Raw genomic sequence first — 16,938 nt, forward strand, 5'->3', positions numbered from 1 at the left:
TTACAAATGATTTCATAACCAACGACGACGACGACCCTGACACGCCCTGAAAGATCACAGAGATCACAGTGCAGCAGAGCACCAAATAGAGAGAGAGGGAGAGGGACAGAGAGGAGGGGAAACAACGCTCTCTAATGATCTTTAATTAATTTGATGTGGGACTTTGGGGCAAGGTAAAGGAATTTGTTGTTTGATAAATAGTTGAAATCTTCGCTGTAGATAAAAGTGGGGATTGCACTTTGATTACAGATGTTTCGGTATTTCTGGGAACTATTAAGGGGAACGAGTAGATCGTTAGAGTAACCCTAGATCACTAGATCATTTAAGAGGCATAACTATTTGTAGAGCCAACATCTGAGCATAGAATATTTATTTCGGAAAAAGTGCTTAAACGAAAAACGGTGGAAAACAAACCAAAATGTGGAGTTCTACCCGCGCAGTAATTAATCGGTGTAAGTCGAAAAGATCCCAGAACTAACAGATAACAGACAAAATCTAGGGTATATTTTCAGGGATTTTACTTGTTAAACCTTCAAGCCAAGTTTCCCGAAAGAACTGTCGAGCCGGTAGGTTGTGTGTAAACTAAAACTGGAAGACAGAATACTATGGCAAGTCAAGCCAAATCAAAGCTGAATGAAAAGTCAAGGGAAACTCAGGTTTGATCATCCAAAATTCGTGCTTCAGGGGGAATTTTGGTGCAGCAAAGGGGGCGCTGATGCTTCAGTCATCGTTTGCTTCAGGGAAAATGGCAAACATCTTTTCTAACGCTTGGCGAGTGCTCGACTCGGTGGTGAATCGTCCGAATGGCACAGCGGAGGAGTCTCTGGCAACAATTCTACCAAACACGACACAAACGCCAACCCCGACATCAACGCCATCGTCTCCCACTACAGCAACACCGTCACCTCCCATTACACCGTCACCTTCCACTACACCAAAATGGAGCTATCCCCAGACAAAAATTCGTATACGAGGACCCGCACCCGCACCCGCCTCCTTTATGTGGACAGCACCTTCCCCTCGATGCAATCGTCATGTGGCATTCACGCGCAGCACCCTGCAACATGTGGCCCATCGTGAGATTGTGATCCATGGCGAGACCTCGGGGTTTCAGAACTTTGTGCGTGAAATGTACGAATCCTACTACAAAATGAAATTGGATCAGGAATGGAGGCAAGGACTGCTGGAGGATGAGTATCCCATACACAATCGCAGGCTGAGCTTCAACGATTTGGTTTTGTTGCAACGTGTGGCCCGCGACATGTGGCATCACATGTCAGGGGAGCGGCGCAAGGTGTACAAGGATCTGGCCAAAGAAGTCAAGCAAAGGCGGAGACTGCGGTTGCCACCGGATCCGTACAGGACGCCAGTGACAATGATGGGAAAGAAAAAGTTGCATAAAACAAAGTCCATTTATCATTCGTTGGAGGAATTTGAATGAAAATTGGCTGTGTATTACCATAAAAAATACAAAATTCGGACCAACACTCCCACACTTTTGGAGTTGCATTTGTTTTCCATTGATTTTCTATGAAAATTCGCTATAATTCCGTATAAATATCTATCGCTCCCACATTTCTGGAGTTTTATTTGATAACATCCTCAATTACATGAAGAGTTATGCCTTCCTACACTCCATTTGTGGATGGTAGCCAACCACCATACGAATCTGCATACGATTATCGTTATATTATTATCATATGGATTACTATTTTTATATCCGGCCTACGGCCGCGTTATGCATCTGTCTGCTAATCTACAATTCCGCCTGCGCCTTCCATCAAAAGCTTATGGGGAAAATGGTAAAGGGAAGACATTAGCGTTATGACGTTTACCTGTCCACAGCAGTGACAGCTTTTTATTGCGAGGAGAGAGTTCCGACAATGACGGAAGTGCACATGATTTTCTTCGGGGTTTTTCTGGATTGGGATGGTCATCTTTTTACTTACCTAAAAGCAAAAGAAAAGAGCATTTTCGATTAGATTTTTATAAATTTAAATGAAATATGGGTTTAAATATAGATTATTGAATAAAAAGAATAGAAATCGATCACATATGCTGTTATGTGTTATTTATAGTTATATGTACCATCAAAATCACAAGCTAGAAATCCAATAAAGACCATGGAATTTCATTTAGAACACGTTTAAAACCTATTAAAGACCCAAAATACAGCTGAAATTCCATTTAACTATTTCATATATCATCGGAAAACATTTAGAGATTATTATAGTCCAAATTCCATCTTTAAATATTTTCAGTTTTCCACTGATTCACAGCTCTTCCAGGTCTATAAATAATCTTGACTTCCCCTTAAGGAATTTGACATCTCAGCGATCCCGAGACGCGAGATCCCACTCCTTTTTTCTCTTCAAAGTGTCATTCCACACCTAAAACGAAACCGAAATGAAACCAAAGCGAATCCGAATCCACAGCAAATCCAGAAACCATTCCCATTGCAACACTTTTGGTGGCAACTTTCAACTCTTGAAGAATTTCATTGAATTTTCGAGGTGCAAGAGGGCGTGACAGCCAACACATTTGCTCACTCGGGAACACAGGAGGAGGCGCCTCCACACTTCGATCTGTGCGGTGTGACATTCTCGTGACATTTAAATGGTTTGGGGAATTTGTTATTTCCACCCACATGTGGGAGTTGATTTGTGCTGCTAAATGGGTCACAAATACGACACAAAAAGAGTTCTTCTCCACATAAATCACTTCCTGCTCCACACTGGCAATGCACCAACTCTTTCCATTCCTCGTTTTGTGGGTCGCCTTTCTGTTTTCCCCTCTGGCTTGTCCTGCTCTTGTGGATCCACCTTTTTCCTCCAACTTCTGTTGCTTCCCCTTTCTGTTTTTTTAACCCAAATTCCAGTGCCACGCCTACTGCTGTCCTACTTATGCAATCAATGATTCGATGCTTTCCCAAAACGAAAAATACAGCGGCCCCAAAATAACATAAAAACAAGTGTTGGGCCTCGGGCTAAGGGCTTGACCATCAGCCCGATTTCGATCCGATACGATTTTTGGATGGAGGGTACAGTGGAGCAGCCATCGATGGCGGATCAAAGGAGGTTCAGTGGGGAATCGAAGTATGATTGGTGCAACAATCGTTCGAGGATCGTTCGAGTATCGCTTTCCCCCTTTTTTGTCGTTTTTGGAACCCCAATCATTGCAATTTTGGCAGCATTTTGGAGGTATTTTATAGGGGGAAATATTTGCATTAACCAAAGGCAACAAAAGCGTACATTTATTTTAACGATAACTTAGTATGCCCCGCACCCCACACACAGCCTCGGACACCGGCTCTCTGCTGCTCCACTCCCCCATAACGACTCTTGCAACATTTCCCACTTTATGAGCAGCAGCTCCCAGCAATTAGCGATTTATGGATCGGGGTAGGGGGCAGTAGAGCTGGATGGAAAACCTGCCAAGAAAACCGTTACGCAATTTTCTTTTCAGTCTTAAATCAGAGATAAAGCTCAGAATTTATGTATGAAAGCGTCTGCTAATCATCCAACCTCTCTCTCTCTCTGCTAGATCTCCGATCCGAATGGATGGATGGATGGATCATGTGCTAAGTGATCGTCATTATCCCAGGGGGCTCAAAAGCCACCATCTGGATTTCTGTGTGTGTGTGACAAGTGCAGATAATTGAGTGCCCCAAGGGGCAGGCAGGAGACTCTCTGTGTAAAAGCTTGAGAAAAGGTAAAGTCAACGATGAGGAAAAAGGCGGTAAAAGATGAGAGATGATAACTGAAAAAGAAAAGACTACAGAAAAAACCTTGGGCAGAACAAGTTTTTCCTAGGTCTATGAGCGTTGTGGAGTGTTCGTTTTGCTGTGAAAGTATAGTGTTTTTTTGTTGTGTCTATGGATGGTGTGGAGAGCTTGAGAGAGTGAGGGATCATAGAAATGGAGGAAGTGTGGAAGTCTAAGAGTAGAGCGTATTTTAAGCTGTATTTTATGGGAACTTCCATTCTAAATCAATCAATTCTGGCGCTGCAGGGTATTCCCCAGTCGTTGCCAATCTTCCACCGCGTCGTAGCAGAAGGCGCGACCCCAAACGACACGTTTAAACAAGTCGGCTGATGGATTGATGTGGCTTCTACGTGTGTCAGAGAAGGACCACACCACATGGAAGACCAGCAAACCAGACCACAAGAAAAGAGAACACTAACAATCACACCCATACACACGTGAGAGAACACACACGTGAGTAAACACACTCTCACAAGCAGAAACAAATGCAAAAAGAAAATAAATAAACTGCAAGCTGTCGGCAAATGTTCTGTGGGTGAGTCACCACCCCACCAAACACAAAAAAGCAACGGCAAGCGGCAGGCAGTCGAAACTAGTCATGCTCTCACCCTCTTCCTGCCCTCTCCCCCCACGCAAGTTATTGCATTCTTGGGCAGCACTCGGCTCGGCCTCCGCTGGCAGTTGTCTTCCTCTATCTTTTCCTCGTAATTCCTAGCAGCGCGCTCACACTCTAATCCTAAGCTGCACTACTCTCTCCCTTCCTCCTTTAGCATTACACCCAAGGTATATTGAAGACAAGGGTAAGCTCTTCGCAGTTAGCGTCTCAGTGATAGTTGCCTAATTTTTTGTTTGTTCTTTCGCCTTTCTGGGACATAAAGACAGAGTCAGATGGGAGATATATAGGCACCTATTGTCTTATTATCTCACTCTCTTTATAAATATACCTTGGCAACACCCTGAATGAGCACAAAATTGTGGAAACCGCATTGCACTTCAAGAAAAAGGAAGGCGGAGAATGAGAAGCAGGAGGAGGCGCAAAAGCATAAGCAGCATGTCCACAAGACGGTGGACAAGCAGAGGGAGAAGAAGGAAACAAAATAAAATGCAATGTAAGAAAAGGGAGAGGAGCGGGAGAGTCGCGGCGGGTTGAGGTGTCCCTGAAATATATCGATTTCGCATGGCTTATGGACTTTGGGCAGCCCAGGCCTCTTCCTACACCGCTTCCTCTGTTGACTCTCTTTCTGTCTCTTCGTCTCTTGGTCTTCTGTTTTGTTTGTCGCCTGCTAAGAAGGCATTCACCTCATTTCCTTCACTGGACACAAGCCAAAGCGAGATGGACTGAGAATGCAAAGAGCGGAAGGGGCGGAGGCAGAACGGAATGCGGAGAGTGGGAGAGCCGAGCACTGGACAGATCATTGCATAATGTGGGCCTCTGTAGGTGTGTATTGTGTGTAACTGTGTGCGCGTGTGTGAGCTTATCTGCTCTTTCCTTTTGCTTAATCATGAAGAAGAGAAGAGGAGGCTTTGAATGAAAGCTGACGATGGTTATCCTCTCCTTCGGCTCCTACTTTTTCTCCCTCTCTGCATTTTCTGCTTCGATTGAATTTTAACTTTCCTTTCTCGTCTGAACCATTAAATATTATTGCATATTTCCTGCTAATTTACGATCGATTCCAGATCTGATGGGGAACAGATTCGCAGATCAAATAACATCCAGTCAAGGGTAAAAAATGGTATTTCAGGCCACAGCTACTTATTATCCCTTTTCCCCTTTTATTTTCTAGCCTTAATATTGGTTGTGCAATTAATTTTCATACCAAAAACAAAAAACTACCTAACAAAAACTCTACATAAATTGTTTGCACCTAAAAGTCTCCAAGTTCTTTTGCTTTTTGCTGTCTTTTTGCCTTCGCTTATCTTTCAATATGTTTCTTTAATGAGTTTTGTTGTTACTTTTTTTCTCTTTTTTGTCAAACTGTAAATTAATGTCACTGAAAATGGCAACAAAACCAATTTGAGAGGGGTGGGCTGAATGGCAGGGGACAACCAAAAGAGTGAGACAAAGAGACACCAATTTCTGAGGAGGGGATAGGAGGAACGGGCGGCAGATAAACCGCAAAACAGCGAAACACGAGACAAGAGCAAAGGGTGGCGGGAGGGGGACAGGAAAAAAACCGCTTGTTGAACGACTGGCAGACTTTGGCGCTCTGTCCCTCTCACCAACCCACTCCTCTCCCTTCCATTCTCTCTGTTCCTTGCACCTCTTGTCAATCCGTCAATTGTCAACATTTTTCAGTCTTAATAAGTTTTTGGCCAATGTTTTAAGCCAAATCTCAATTTATGTTTATGTGTTTTCCGTTGGGTTGTGGGAATGGGAATGGGCATGGAAATGGGGGTTAAGTGGAGGTTTTGTTGTGTTTTTATGTTGGGTTGGGTTTCGGTTGGGTCCCATGGGGCGGCAGATTTATGTACACGCGAACGGAATTATGGGCAATGATTGAATGATTGAAGGTTCGGTGGTTCCACGAGTAGAGTCTAGCAAGATGGCTGCTTGAAATGGAGTGCAAAGTGTTAAAAGGCGGAACAATTTATGGTTGCCAGGGTTAAGATCTGTTTGGAATGGAACAAAAGAATAAAACGAAGCTAGAGGCGCCTTCAGAGATAATACTAGTGCTTATTCTTTCCTATAATTTTCCATAATTTTACACTAAAGCCTATTCATAAAAATGGACTAAAAATGATCTGAATTGTCCGTTGATTTAATCAATAAAATATAAAAAATATATAAGATTTCTTAATCGTTCCAGTCTGGTCTACGTTCGGGAAAGCTTCTCTCAATATCTCCTTTTTTTCCATCTTTTTCAACCTACTCCTTTTACCTTTCCCCTTCCCTCTTTCACCATTTGGGTAGGAAAATTTCAATTTACTTTTCAACTAAATAGCTTTCGACAGGCCTTGAAAGCTGCCCCATTATCCTTAGCCTCTTAGCACTACTCTCCAGCCAGCGTCTATGCCACAAGATGGACTGCCTCATTTGCCGGATTTATGGACTGCGAATGGAGTAGAGACTCCACTCTCATTGTCCTGCCTTCGGGGGGCATGCCCCATGCTCGATGAAATATGAATGCCGAACCGAGGGACAGGTGACCATCGAGACCAGTGCAGACCGTCCTGCTGCCCCTTGCCATCAGACCAACACTCTATCGTTGCAACATTCGCACGTCTATGCAATTTGTGGCATGCAGCAGCAGCAGAGCAGCAGCAGCAGAGCAGCAGCAGCAGAGCAGCAGCAGCCACGAAACTTTCACATGGCACAGGCTGCAGCAAAGAGTATAAATAAATCCGCAGGAAAATGTGCACCCAACACCCACCCAAAAATAAAGTAAAGAAAAGATAGCGAGAAAAGCATGAAAATTAAGTCTCCTGCGAACAAAATTCAAATGAAAGTAAAGTGAAGAATTGATGGACACCGTGTTACCTTACCCACAAATGTATCTGTGTATCTGTGCGATATCTGCATGCCCCGCCCACACACACATGACAAAAGAGCTGGCTAACAAATGCCGCTCAGTGGGGGGAGGGGAGGCTGAAAGGCTGCAGCTCCGCCAATTTAATTTATGAGCCAAAGCGATCTATGCGATGACTATCGCCCGGCGAAGCGTAACGCCCTCGTGTGCGACAGCGGTGGGTCCAAGGCGGTTAACGGTAAACAGGGTCTGTCTGTTCAGGCTTCAAACTAGAGATGGGAGCGTGAGAGATGGAGGTGCAGTGCGCGGAAAGTGGATAAACGTTGCAGAGGAAAACTAAGGAAAATATTCAGATTCGTGTCACATCTCTAGCCCCAACTGTGGCACATTTATCGAATGTTCAAACAACAGCGATGATTCCCTCGATAAGCACACACGCTCCAAGCTCCACACATGAAAGGGAGGAACAATAGAAAGAAACAACACAGCTAGAGTGAGAGAGCAAGAGATGGTAGGGGGTGTAGGAAGAAGGCGATCGGCAGGCACCCGTTTCTGGTGGGGAAAAGACGGATCCTTCGTCTTTCGTTATCCGCCATCCGATTTGCTTAATTGCATAAATTTTTATTTTGGCCGATGATCAGTGCATAGCGATATGCAAATCGGGAACGGTATGGGGGTGGAGTGGAGTGGAGAGGGGTTTCCCCAGGAGGTGAGCGAAAAGCCGCAGACCCGCATTAAATCACAGAAAAATCAATGAAAATGGTAGCAGGGAGAGCCTTGCCTGCCTGCCTGCCAGCCAGCCTGCCGACGACTTTCGCTTGGCCAACGAATGAAAAAAATAAAAAGAAAATTCTTCAGTTGACAGCAAAAGCGATCTTTGGGTCCGTTTTTGTGTGTGGGAATTTCGGAAATTTTTGTTTTGGACCAGCTTTTTCTTTCCTCTGGCCACCGCGGCGGCGGCGGCTCTCCTCAAAGGTCACTTCAGTTGTCGTTCGCGGGGGGGAGAGAGGACTTTTACTTTTCTCATTTGGTTTCTTCAGGTTTTTTGGCTTTTGGTTTCTTTGCTCTGGTGTTATTAATTGTTCCTTTCGCGGTAATTACGAGTGCAATCGGAGAGTACGAGGAGAGGGAGAGAGTGAGTGCTTTTGTGTGTAAACACTCGTTGGGGAAATATATCTTCGAGTAGTCCATGGATTCCATTTAGTGATTCATTGAATGAACAGTCAGTGAATGAAGTGGGAGGGAGGTGCTGCTGCATTTATTGTGGATTTAATTAGAGCACGGGGAGAGGAGAGTATATCAGAAATCTGTATTTCTACCCATTTATTCCTTACACAAATTCCAAACACTTATAGAAAATCCTCCTGAGAAAAACCTTAGATATTTGCTTGCTAATCTTTTTACCATACCATGAAGAGCGATATCTTAAGCAAAGATTTCTCATGGCCTCCACCCATTTTTGGTGTCAGTTATTTCTGCATCTTTCCTAAAAGATAATAGCCCAAAAGTTTCCCCTGCTAAATATTTTGGGTACATCAAAGATGGGATTATTTTGGTGGGTAATTCTTGGTCCAGAGTGTCAAGCGAATGTGTGTGTATTTTGTTAGTCAGGCAGCCTCTTAATTGAGGTGATTAACTTGTGAGGAATGTTGCATGCTGCAAGCAAAAGCGTCTCCGAGATACGCAAAGTGGCAGCAGTGGGGATTTTTGTGTGGAAAGGTGCCAAATCCAGAGAGAGGCAACAACATTAAGAGGAGTTTGCTACAGTAAAGACTCGTCTGAAATGTCCCAGAAATTGAGGCATAAGTCCAGAAAGTTTCAAGGATTAAAAGTTGTCCGCTGAGCAAAGATTTCATTGTGCTGTTGGCATTTTTGTTGTTGCTATTTTTGGTTTAATTTTGTTTTGTATCTAAGGGTATCTTTGTTTGTCACTGTCCCTCTTGCAGATGTATCTGCCAGATACGTTTCAAAGGCAAAATGCATCTGCCGAGTGCCGCGAGTGGCAGGCACCGATCTATAAATAAACCCCACCAAAAGCCATTCCCATTCCATTCCATCATGTGGCATCCACAGATACAACATCCAGCAGCAGATACAACAACTCTATGAATAGATTGCAACAGAAACAGAACCGAAACAGAACGCGCAGCAAACGAAGCGCCTCAAAATGATGAAGAGCATGAAGAATTTTTATTATCAACTCTCGAAGATGGACGAGAGAGAAGAAGAAGTTAAGTTGCCACAATTTAGAGCGGAGTGGAGGGGATTGCACGCTGTACGCTGCTCAACCATCCATCCATCCATCTCCTCCTTCTTTTCTGTTCTTTGCCTCTTATTTCTTCTATTATTCCGTCCATCGTTTAATTGTCCAGAGCCTCTGTGCGCTTCGTCTTGGGATTTTAATGAACCACAAAGCGATGAGCGAGAAGAAGAAACGATTATGGAAGTGGCGGGGGGAGTAGTTGCTATAAAGAAGGGCAACGCAAAAGGGGAGTAGAGTAATGGAAAGGGAGGGGCGTGCGTGCTATAAATAGATCCCCCACCACACCAAACGGCATGTGCGACATGTGATCGGAATAAATACAGCGATGATCCTCACTTTTGCTTGTTATATTTCCCCGTTTTTACTTCATTCTCAAAAGTCAAGTAAAAATCATTTGATTTACTGCAAGTTCCCTTTTCTGACAGTCTGGAATTTTCCTTTTATGGCGGCATTGAAAGAAAAATAAAGGGCGGCAGAAAAATTAATTCTGTCAAAGTTCTCCCTTTAGGAAATGAGCCCAGGAAAATTACAATTATGTGAGAATGGATGAGGGATTGAGGGTTAAGGGTTAAGGGTTAAGGGTTATATGAGGGCATAGCTATCAGGGGATCAATCGATAACACAAGTGATTTATAGGAGGAATTTTAATGAAAAAGGGAACAGATGAAGCACAAATATTTGGAATTATCAGCTTCCAATCTTTCCCAAAAATATTAATAAACAAAGAGCAGTTTCTGTAAGCAACTAAAAATCATTTAAAAACTCTCCACTAAATGCTACCCAAATGCTGGTCCCAAATTCCACTTTTAAAAACGTTTTATTGGCTTAATGAGCTGGCAGATGGCAAAGTGGCGAGGAACTAGAGAGAAAAGCAGAGAATCTTAAGCCGCTTAGTCAACGACAAAGCAAACAAGATCCATTGGTTGCGCTGCCTCCCCACCGCACCCCACAGCCAGAGACCCGATGACCACTCCCCAAACACGAAAACTCCACAACACTCGGCGCAGAGAGACGCTTAAAAATGCGAAACTATTTATTTGAACAACAAAAATGTGTGTTAACCGGTTTACCAAATGAATGAGTTTTAATGCTGTTTTTTTATACAGATTTCAAGGTTAATTTGAAATGCAAAAAAGCCACAACAGATTCACAAGTCTTTTATGTAAATGGAGTTCCAGCGTGGAATTTGAGTTCTTTTTTTTCTAAATTAATTTACCGACTTTTAATGCAGGCAGCAGCTGCCGCTGACACAGTGGCCAAAAGAGATTTTCCTTAACAGATTTGTTGGACATAATTTGTGGGGGCGTACAACACACCCCCAACTCCACTCTCTGCTGTTGCTGTTGCTGCTGCTGGTGCCACCAGAAAACATGCAACTGTTTGTTGCATGTTTCGTGTGCGTCAAAAGAAGATGAGAGAAGCAACAAGAAAACACCGAAAAGAAAAAAGACTCCCGATGCGGAAATGCAGATAACAAATCAAAGGAGCGAGGGAGAGAGCGAGAGAAAAACCTTTTGGAAAATTAATGAGCTGCAAACAATGCGGACATCGTTAGGCGGGAAAATAAAGATTTTGCTTTTCATGTTTTTGGGGAGTGAAAACAAAAAATGGAAAACGGAGGAGTAGCTACAGATGCCCCAAGGCGGGGGAGAGGTCAATATTTTGACACTAAAAAAAGATCACTCAAAAAATCTTAAAGAAAAAGTAAAAGTTTTCCTGCGGCGAAGAATTAGATGAATCTTCCAAGGGAAATTAATTTACAGATGTGGAAAATGCACTAATGATTGATACATTCCGACATCAATCTGTTTGAATAATTTGATGCAATCAAAACAAAACCAAAACAGCTACAAAATCAATCAAGAAATCAACAACAGCCAAACCATCAGAAAAGCATAAGATTTCTCAACAATCCTCCAAAAATAGCACAAATTTGAAGGTAAAAGAGAAAAACAAAACAACAATGGAAACATCAATTGCGAGGCAGGGAAACACTTTTCATTTTACACCTTTCATTAGGTCAGGTGGCTCTTCTCTTTTCCTCCCACCCTTACAACCTAAATATCCCTCTTACATGCCCCTTTGTGTAATACTTTTTATGTTCTGCTTTTTTTTGTATAAACACAATCAAAACGGGGTCAATTCTCATCTATACTGTATATTGGCACACACATACAGAGGCGAATAGTAATAAGAACAAGAACAAGTGTATAATAGAGTGGTATCAGAACGAAGTGGAAGCAGAAGAGGGAGAAGGAAATACAGCTTGGTTTTTTTGATAGTTGAAATGTTTACACAGAAGAAAGAACAGATTGCAGCACTTTGATTTGAGGATTGCAAAATGGCAAGCACTTAATAGATGAAGGTGTGGAGAAGAGAGATAGAGAGGAGAGGCAGAATAGAGAGCAGAAGTGGGAGGAAGATAGAACGTAGAGCATAAATGGAAGTGCTTTAGCTTTACTCTCCTCATTGGAGAGTTACAGTCATGCGTGTGGAGAGGAAGCGTGGAGAGTGGAGAGCTTCCGTCGAGGCAGAAGCGGGCGTGGAATCTAATGAAACGAAAGATTTCCGCACTTAAATATTGATGCAATCTACGGAATGAACATATTTTGTACAATGTTTATGTGAAAAGTTATTCTTTTCATTCAGTGGAGGGAGGGATAAGCAAACATTACGACATGAAACAGTTAATGAAAAGATCCATCAGCGATAAGAAAAGGAGAAGGGGAAGGGGAAAGAAGCGCATAATGAGGAGGAGCACTAAAAAGACGAGGGAGAGATTTCTGATTGGAGTGATCTCATGCTGGGAATTTGTTCAGCCAAGGAAAATGAGTCAGTGATCAAGAATGTTATAAGGAAAAGAGGAGAGCACAGAACACAAAGAGTAATTATAACAGTTGTTAGACAGACGCCACTGAGCAGATTGCATGACCGTATAACAGTTAAAGTTACAGAGGGATGAAAGAAACAACAGAATTACCACCCTAAAATCGTAAAGGGTGAGTGTGGGCACTGAGAGGAGTATGGGAACAAAAATTAATAGCAACAAAATGGGAGAGAAAGTTCCATAGAGACAGAGGGAGCGAAAAGGAAACTCCAATTTGTTAATTGTTATCTTCCTGTTTATCCTTATCTCAGCTTACCACACGAAACTTTCATCAATAAACTAAAATCATTCCCAAATATCCAAAGAATAAAACCCGGTAAAAAATAAACGATTTCCCTTTATTTTTTGGAGAATCATTCAAGAGCAGGAAACACAAACAAAAATCTCTCGGATGATCTGACAAAACTTTCCTCCCCCATCCCATGTTCCAGAAAAAAAGAAAACGAAAAGAAAAACACACTCGAAAATGATTATTGGAATCAGATTCTGTTTTTCTGACCTTAATTTTTGCCACAAAAGGTGGAAAAAACAGTTAGGAGTTCTCTTTCATTTGAATCGAAGTGGAAAAAAGATTTCAATAATCATTTTAATAAATGTTCAACTTCCTCTTGGATGATTTTTGATATTTCTCTAATAGATATTGAGAGGGGAAACCTCCGTTGAAACTCGTTAATTTTCGTTTCGGTTAAGCAATTTGGCTTTAAACTATGGCCAAAAGATCCGCCCCCACCGCTAATGAGCCATTAACACGCTTATCACAAAAGCCAAGAAGGAGCAGGGTAAAAGGGAGTAGGAAAAGAGTGAGAAAGAGCAGCAGAAAACGGTCATCGAGATCATCGAAGAGTGGGTGTATAAGAGCTGGCTATGGATTATCCACGCATATGGACACGGATTGGACCCTGGGGAATGAGGCACAGACCTAGGGGTTGTCGGGGGTGATGCCCCCAAACAAGCCCCCGGCACGTGAGCTGGGGAAGAAAACACTTTGAGGTCGGGGTCGGGGTGGGGGTTAGACGTCGGGTGGCAAGGGAAAATGAAATGCAGCCAAAACGAAAGAGCAAAAGAGCGGCGCATGAAAAATAATATGAATTTCCTCAATTAGATTTCCCAGGCGCCTGACCCCAAACGAGGCACGAAATGTGGGCAGAAAGCAGGGGGAGGTGAAGGTGGATAAAGAGTAGAAGAAGGAAATATACGACGAATGCAAATCGCATTAAGACGCGCGCATTTAATCTGCTCCAAGGCATCGCCTTAACCCCGCCCCAAGGCGCAGAAGAGCGGTGAGGGCAAACCGAAGGGGGGATGGCTGGGAAATGGGGGAAAACGTTTGTCTGTTGGGGTCAGCAGGTCACTCGCGGGGACTGAGTGCGCCAGTGGGTGAGAGCAAGTTCCGCATAAACGGGAAAAAAAATGCCTGAAAATCAATAAATAAGATGAGTGCAAAAGAGAGAAGCAGCAGCAGCCGCAGAGCGAGGAAGTGGGCGCATAAGCAGTGTATATTTTAGGGAAGGCAAAGGCACTGCATCTTTCAGCAGTAGTCTCTTCCGTACTGCCTTACCATCCGTTTAATTTATTTTGTGCTCAAGTGTCGCCTGTGGGAATCGGAACGGTACTCTCTCTCACTCTCTCTCTCTCTCTCTCTGTAGACTATCCTCTCAAGTGGAATGCAATTCAAATCCCAAGCAGCACTTGAAAGACACACAGAGAGAGGAACGAGCGTAAAATTTTTGTTTATGAAAAGTGCAAGGGGTAAGAGGGAAGTGGCGAGAAGAGGAGATTGCGAAGAAGGACTGACTGACGTGGAAATGGGCAATGATAGGGAGAAAAGCAAACTGAGAAGATGGAATGAAGTGGGAGTGGGAGAAAGGCAATAACAAATCCTTTTGCAATTATGTCACAATCTTTCCAGTCACATGCTTTCTCTCTCTCCCACTAACACTCCTACTGCCAAAGCCATCAATCGCGCAGCGCAGCGCAACCCACGCATATGCAAGCACAGTTACACGCACACACACATAAAGAGAGTAAGAGAGCGAGCGAAATATTATCGCAGTCGGCGGTCCGTCTCCCACAGCAAAATTTATTACGAAATCGCAATCGAAACATAACGGTAGATAGCAAAAAAAGCACACAACTACCAACACGAAATCAACAGCCAAAGAAATGAAATTGAAATGTAGATAGCGGGGGGAAAGCACTACATGGGAGGAGGGAGGGAGTGGGAGAATCAAGAAATGTAACGATCTTGCGCACTCCCTCCAACACACACACTTGCTGTTGCCTCCGCTGACTGCATCACACATTACTCTCTTGCTCTTGCAGTTAAAGTCAAAGAAAGAGTAGAAGAAGAAGTCAGCAACTTAATAGCAGAGGCAGAGAGAGATGGAATGGTTAATGCCCAGACAAAGAAGCACAGCACAAAAGCGAGCGAATAAGCGTAACTGGGAAAGAAGTCAAGAACACAAGAGTTGCGCCCGCCAGCAACAAACAAAATAGAAGAACGAATCACAAAAGGGAGTAGGTCGAAGTTTTTGATACCCTATCAGCGGTAATCGGAATGGGTGGGAATGTGATGCGGTTGCGACGCCCTTATTTTCTTAATTCTGATTAGGAATATACACTTTATGGTCTCGATCCCTGCATTCTATCACCTTTCTTTAATCAGCATACCCTTACCCTTAGAGGGTAATCAAAGCAAAGCCAAATGCACAAGAGGAACAACAGCAAAAGAGGAAACCAAGAACACACACACACACTCGCAAAACACATTCTCCTTTTTGGAGAGTTTAGAAAAAAATGATCTTCTCTTTTTTTTGCGACCTCAACTACCATAAAAGTTTATAGCACTTTTACCATTATTTATGGACCATTAAAAGAATCTTACATTTTCCGATACGACGGCACGCAGGCGCAGCGGGGATGTTGGCAGAATTATTCGTATTTCAATTGGAATTTGTACCCCGGCGGCAAATACAATATTTGCAAAATCAAACTCTTTTTTTTTGTATTTTACTTTTAGCTTCACTTCCACATGCACCAATACACTAACACGGAAACAGACACAAGTGTGCAACGCACTGCAGTCGGCTTCGGGTTTGCTTCTCTTCTTCTTCAGCTTCTTCTTTTGGCTGAGTGTGTGTATGCGTGTGTGCGCGTTTTTATTATCTTCGGGGATGGTTTTTCCACTCTTATGAAGGATATGTGCCAATTATTTGTTGGATTTTATTAACTTATTTCCAGCTGCGTTGCTGATTTCTTCCTCTTTCTTTATCGCTTTTCACATGCACTTTTTTTTAGCGACGCCAACACTTGCACACACACATGAAAACATGCACAGGCATATACGCGGACACAAGTAAAATTTGCCTTTGCTTCCTTTACTTTTCGCACAACATTTAAACATTAGTTGTTTTACGCTCACACACAATTACTTACACATGCACGCGCAAACGAATTGTTTGTTAAATTCGAAAAACATTTAACAGATTCAGCGGCACGCGGCATTCAGCGGCAAAAACGCGCGAAATACATTTAACACGATTTAAGCGGCTTACGGCATGGCGTTTGAAGCTGGTGTTACTTTTATTATTAGTTTTTTGCAGGTGGAAACACTTGTGCCATTTATTAATTAATATTTTGTTGTATGGCCTTTTGAAAAACACGCGCGACGCGACCCTCGCGCAACAAAAATTGGGAAAAGTGTGACCGTGGAATTGTCAATCAAATAAACCACACAACCCTCAAAAATATTAAAAAATATACCATCTCATTTTAAAAATATACCGTAATATACCGTAGTCTTAAATCATATTCCTTGATTTTGATTTTCTATTTGATATTACTAGCGTGTAAAGACTTCTAACACTGAGAGAATAATTAAGTCCGATTGAGGAATCAATTTGGCTTATTAAAAATACTCCTTTTTATTGGATTGTATACTTTATAACCTTATATTTTGCAAATATTGATTTGAATTTTTCATATGATGGTCAGGGATATCCTCTCCTGCACCTAAACGGTCAGAGTGTGACCGCAGAATTATATTCCGACAGACCCATAAACCCTAAATCATATTCCTCGATTTTGTTATTCTGAATTATATTACCAGCTATTTAGAACTTTTAGATGTGAAACTACAATTTTATCCGATTAATGAATCAATTTTCCACATCTTTGTCAAGTTTTCATGCCTTATATTTATTGGATTGTTTACAAGTCATGATTCAAACTAAAAAGGCAAACATAAGAACCATTGGTAGAAAACGAAGGAATGGAATGTTGCGTTACAACCGGCATATGTATACCTTATTTCCATTCGTTAACGTTACTAGCTTTTCAAAGCTGCTTTGAAACATTATTAAACACTAACTGTCAAGTTATTTCATTATTGGTGTCTGAGATTTCAAAGTGATCCTCAAACCTTTTCCCCGCTCAATCCGTGCTCATGTTGGGAAACAGTGCTGCTCACTTTCTGCAGCATGTTGCTGGCCCATACAAATTCATGTTGCCCACAGTGCTGCCGTTTTAGCACATTTCAGGCTAAATTTAAGATTTCTTA

The 16,938-nt window shown here is 42.6% G+C and overlaps 2 protein-coding genes across 2 annotated transcripts in view; one reads left to right on the forward strand and one right to left on the reverse strand.

Moving 5' to 3' along the window:
* The window catches only part of LOC117895011, a 124,418-nt gene extending 108,348 nt beyond the window's left edge, over positions 1-16,070 (reverse strand). Inside the window, 1 exon segment of the mRNA XM_034802361.1 lies at positions 15,265-16,070. The gene's annotated coding sequence lies outside the window, so the exon portion shown is untranslated.
* Positions 619-16,427, forward strand: LOC117895013. Its single transcript, XM_034802365.1, has 2 exons — positions 619-1,452; positions 16,417-16,427. The coding sequence occupies exon 1, from the start codon at positions 716-718 to the stop codon at positions 1,439-1,441; it is 726 nt and encodes a 241-aa protein (XP_034658256.1). The 5' UTR covers positions 619-715; the 3' UTR covers positions 1,442-1,452; positions 16,417-16,427.
* The last annotated feature ends 511 nt before the right edge of the window (positions 16,428-16,938 follow it).

The sequence above is a fragment of the Drosophila subobscura genome, chromosome J (assembly GCF_008121235.1).
Source record: "Drosophila subobscura isolate 14011-0131.10 chromosome J, UCBerk_Dsub_1.0, whole genome shotgun sequence".
In the NCBI taxonomy this organism is placed as follows: domain Eukaryota; kingdom Metazoa; phylum Arthropoda; class Insecta; order Diptera; family Drosophilidae; genus Drosophila; species Drosophila subobscura.

Coding starts and splice junctions, on each gene's coding strand:
- LOC117895013 (XM_034802365.1), top strand. CDS start 716: ATGCTTCAGTCATCGTTTGCTTCAGGGAAAATGGCAAACATCTTTTCT.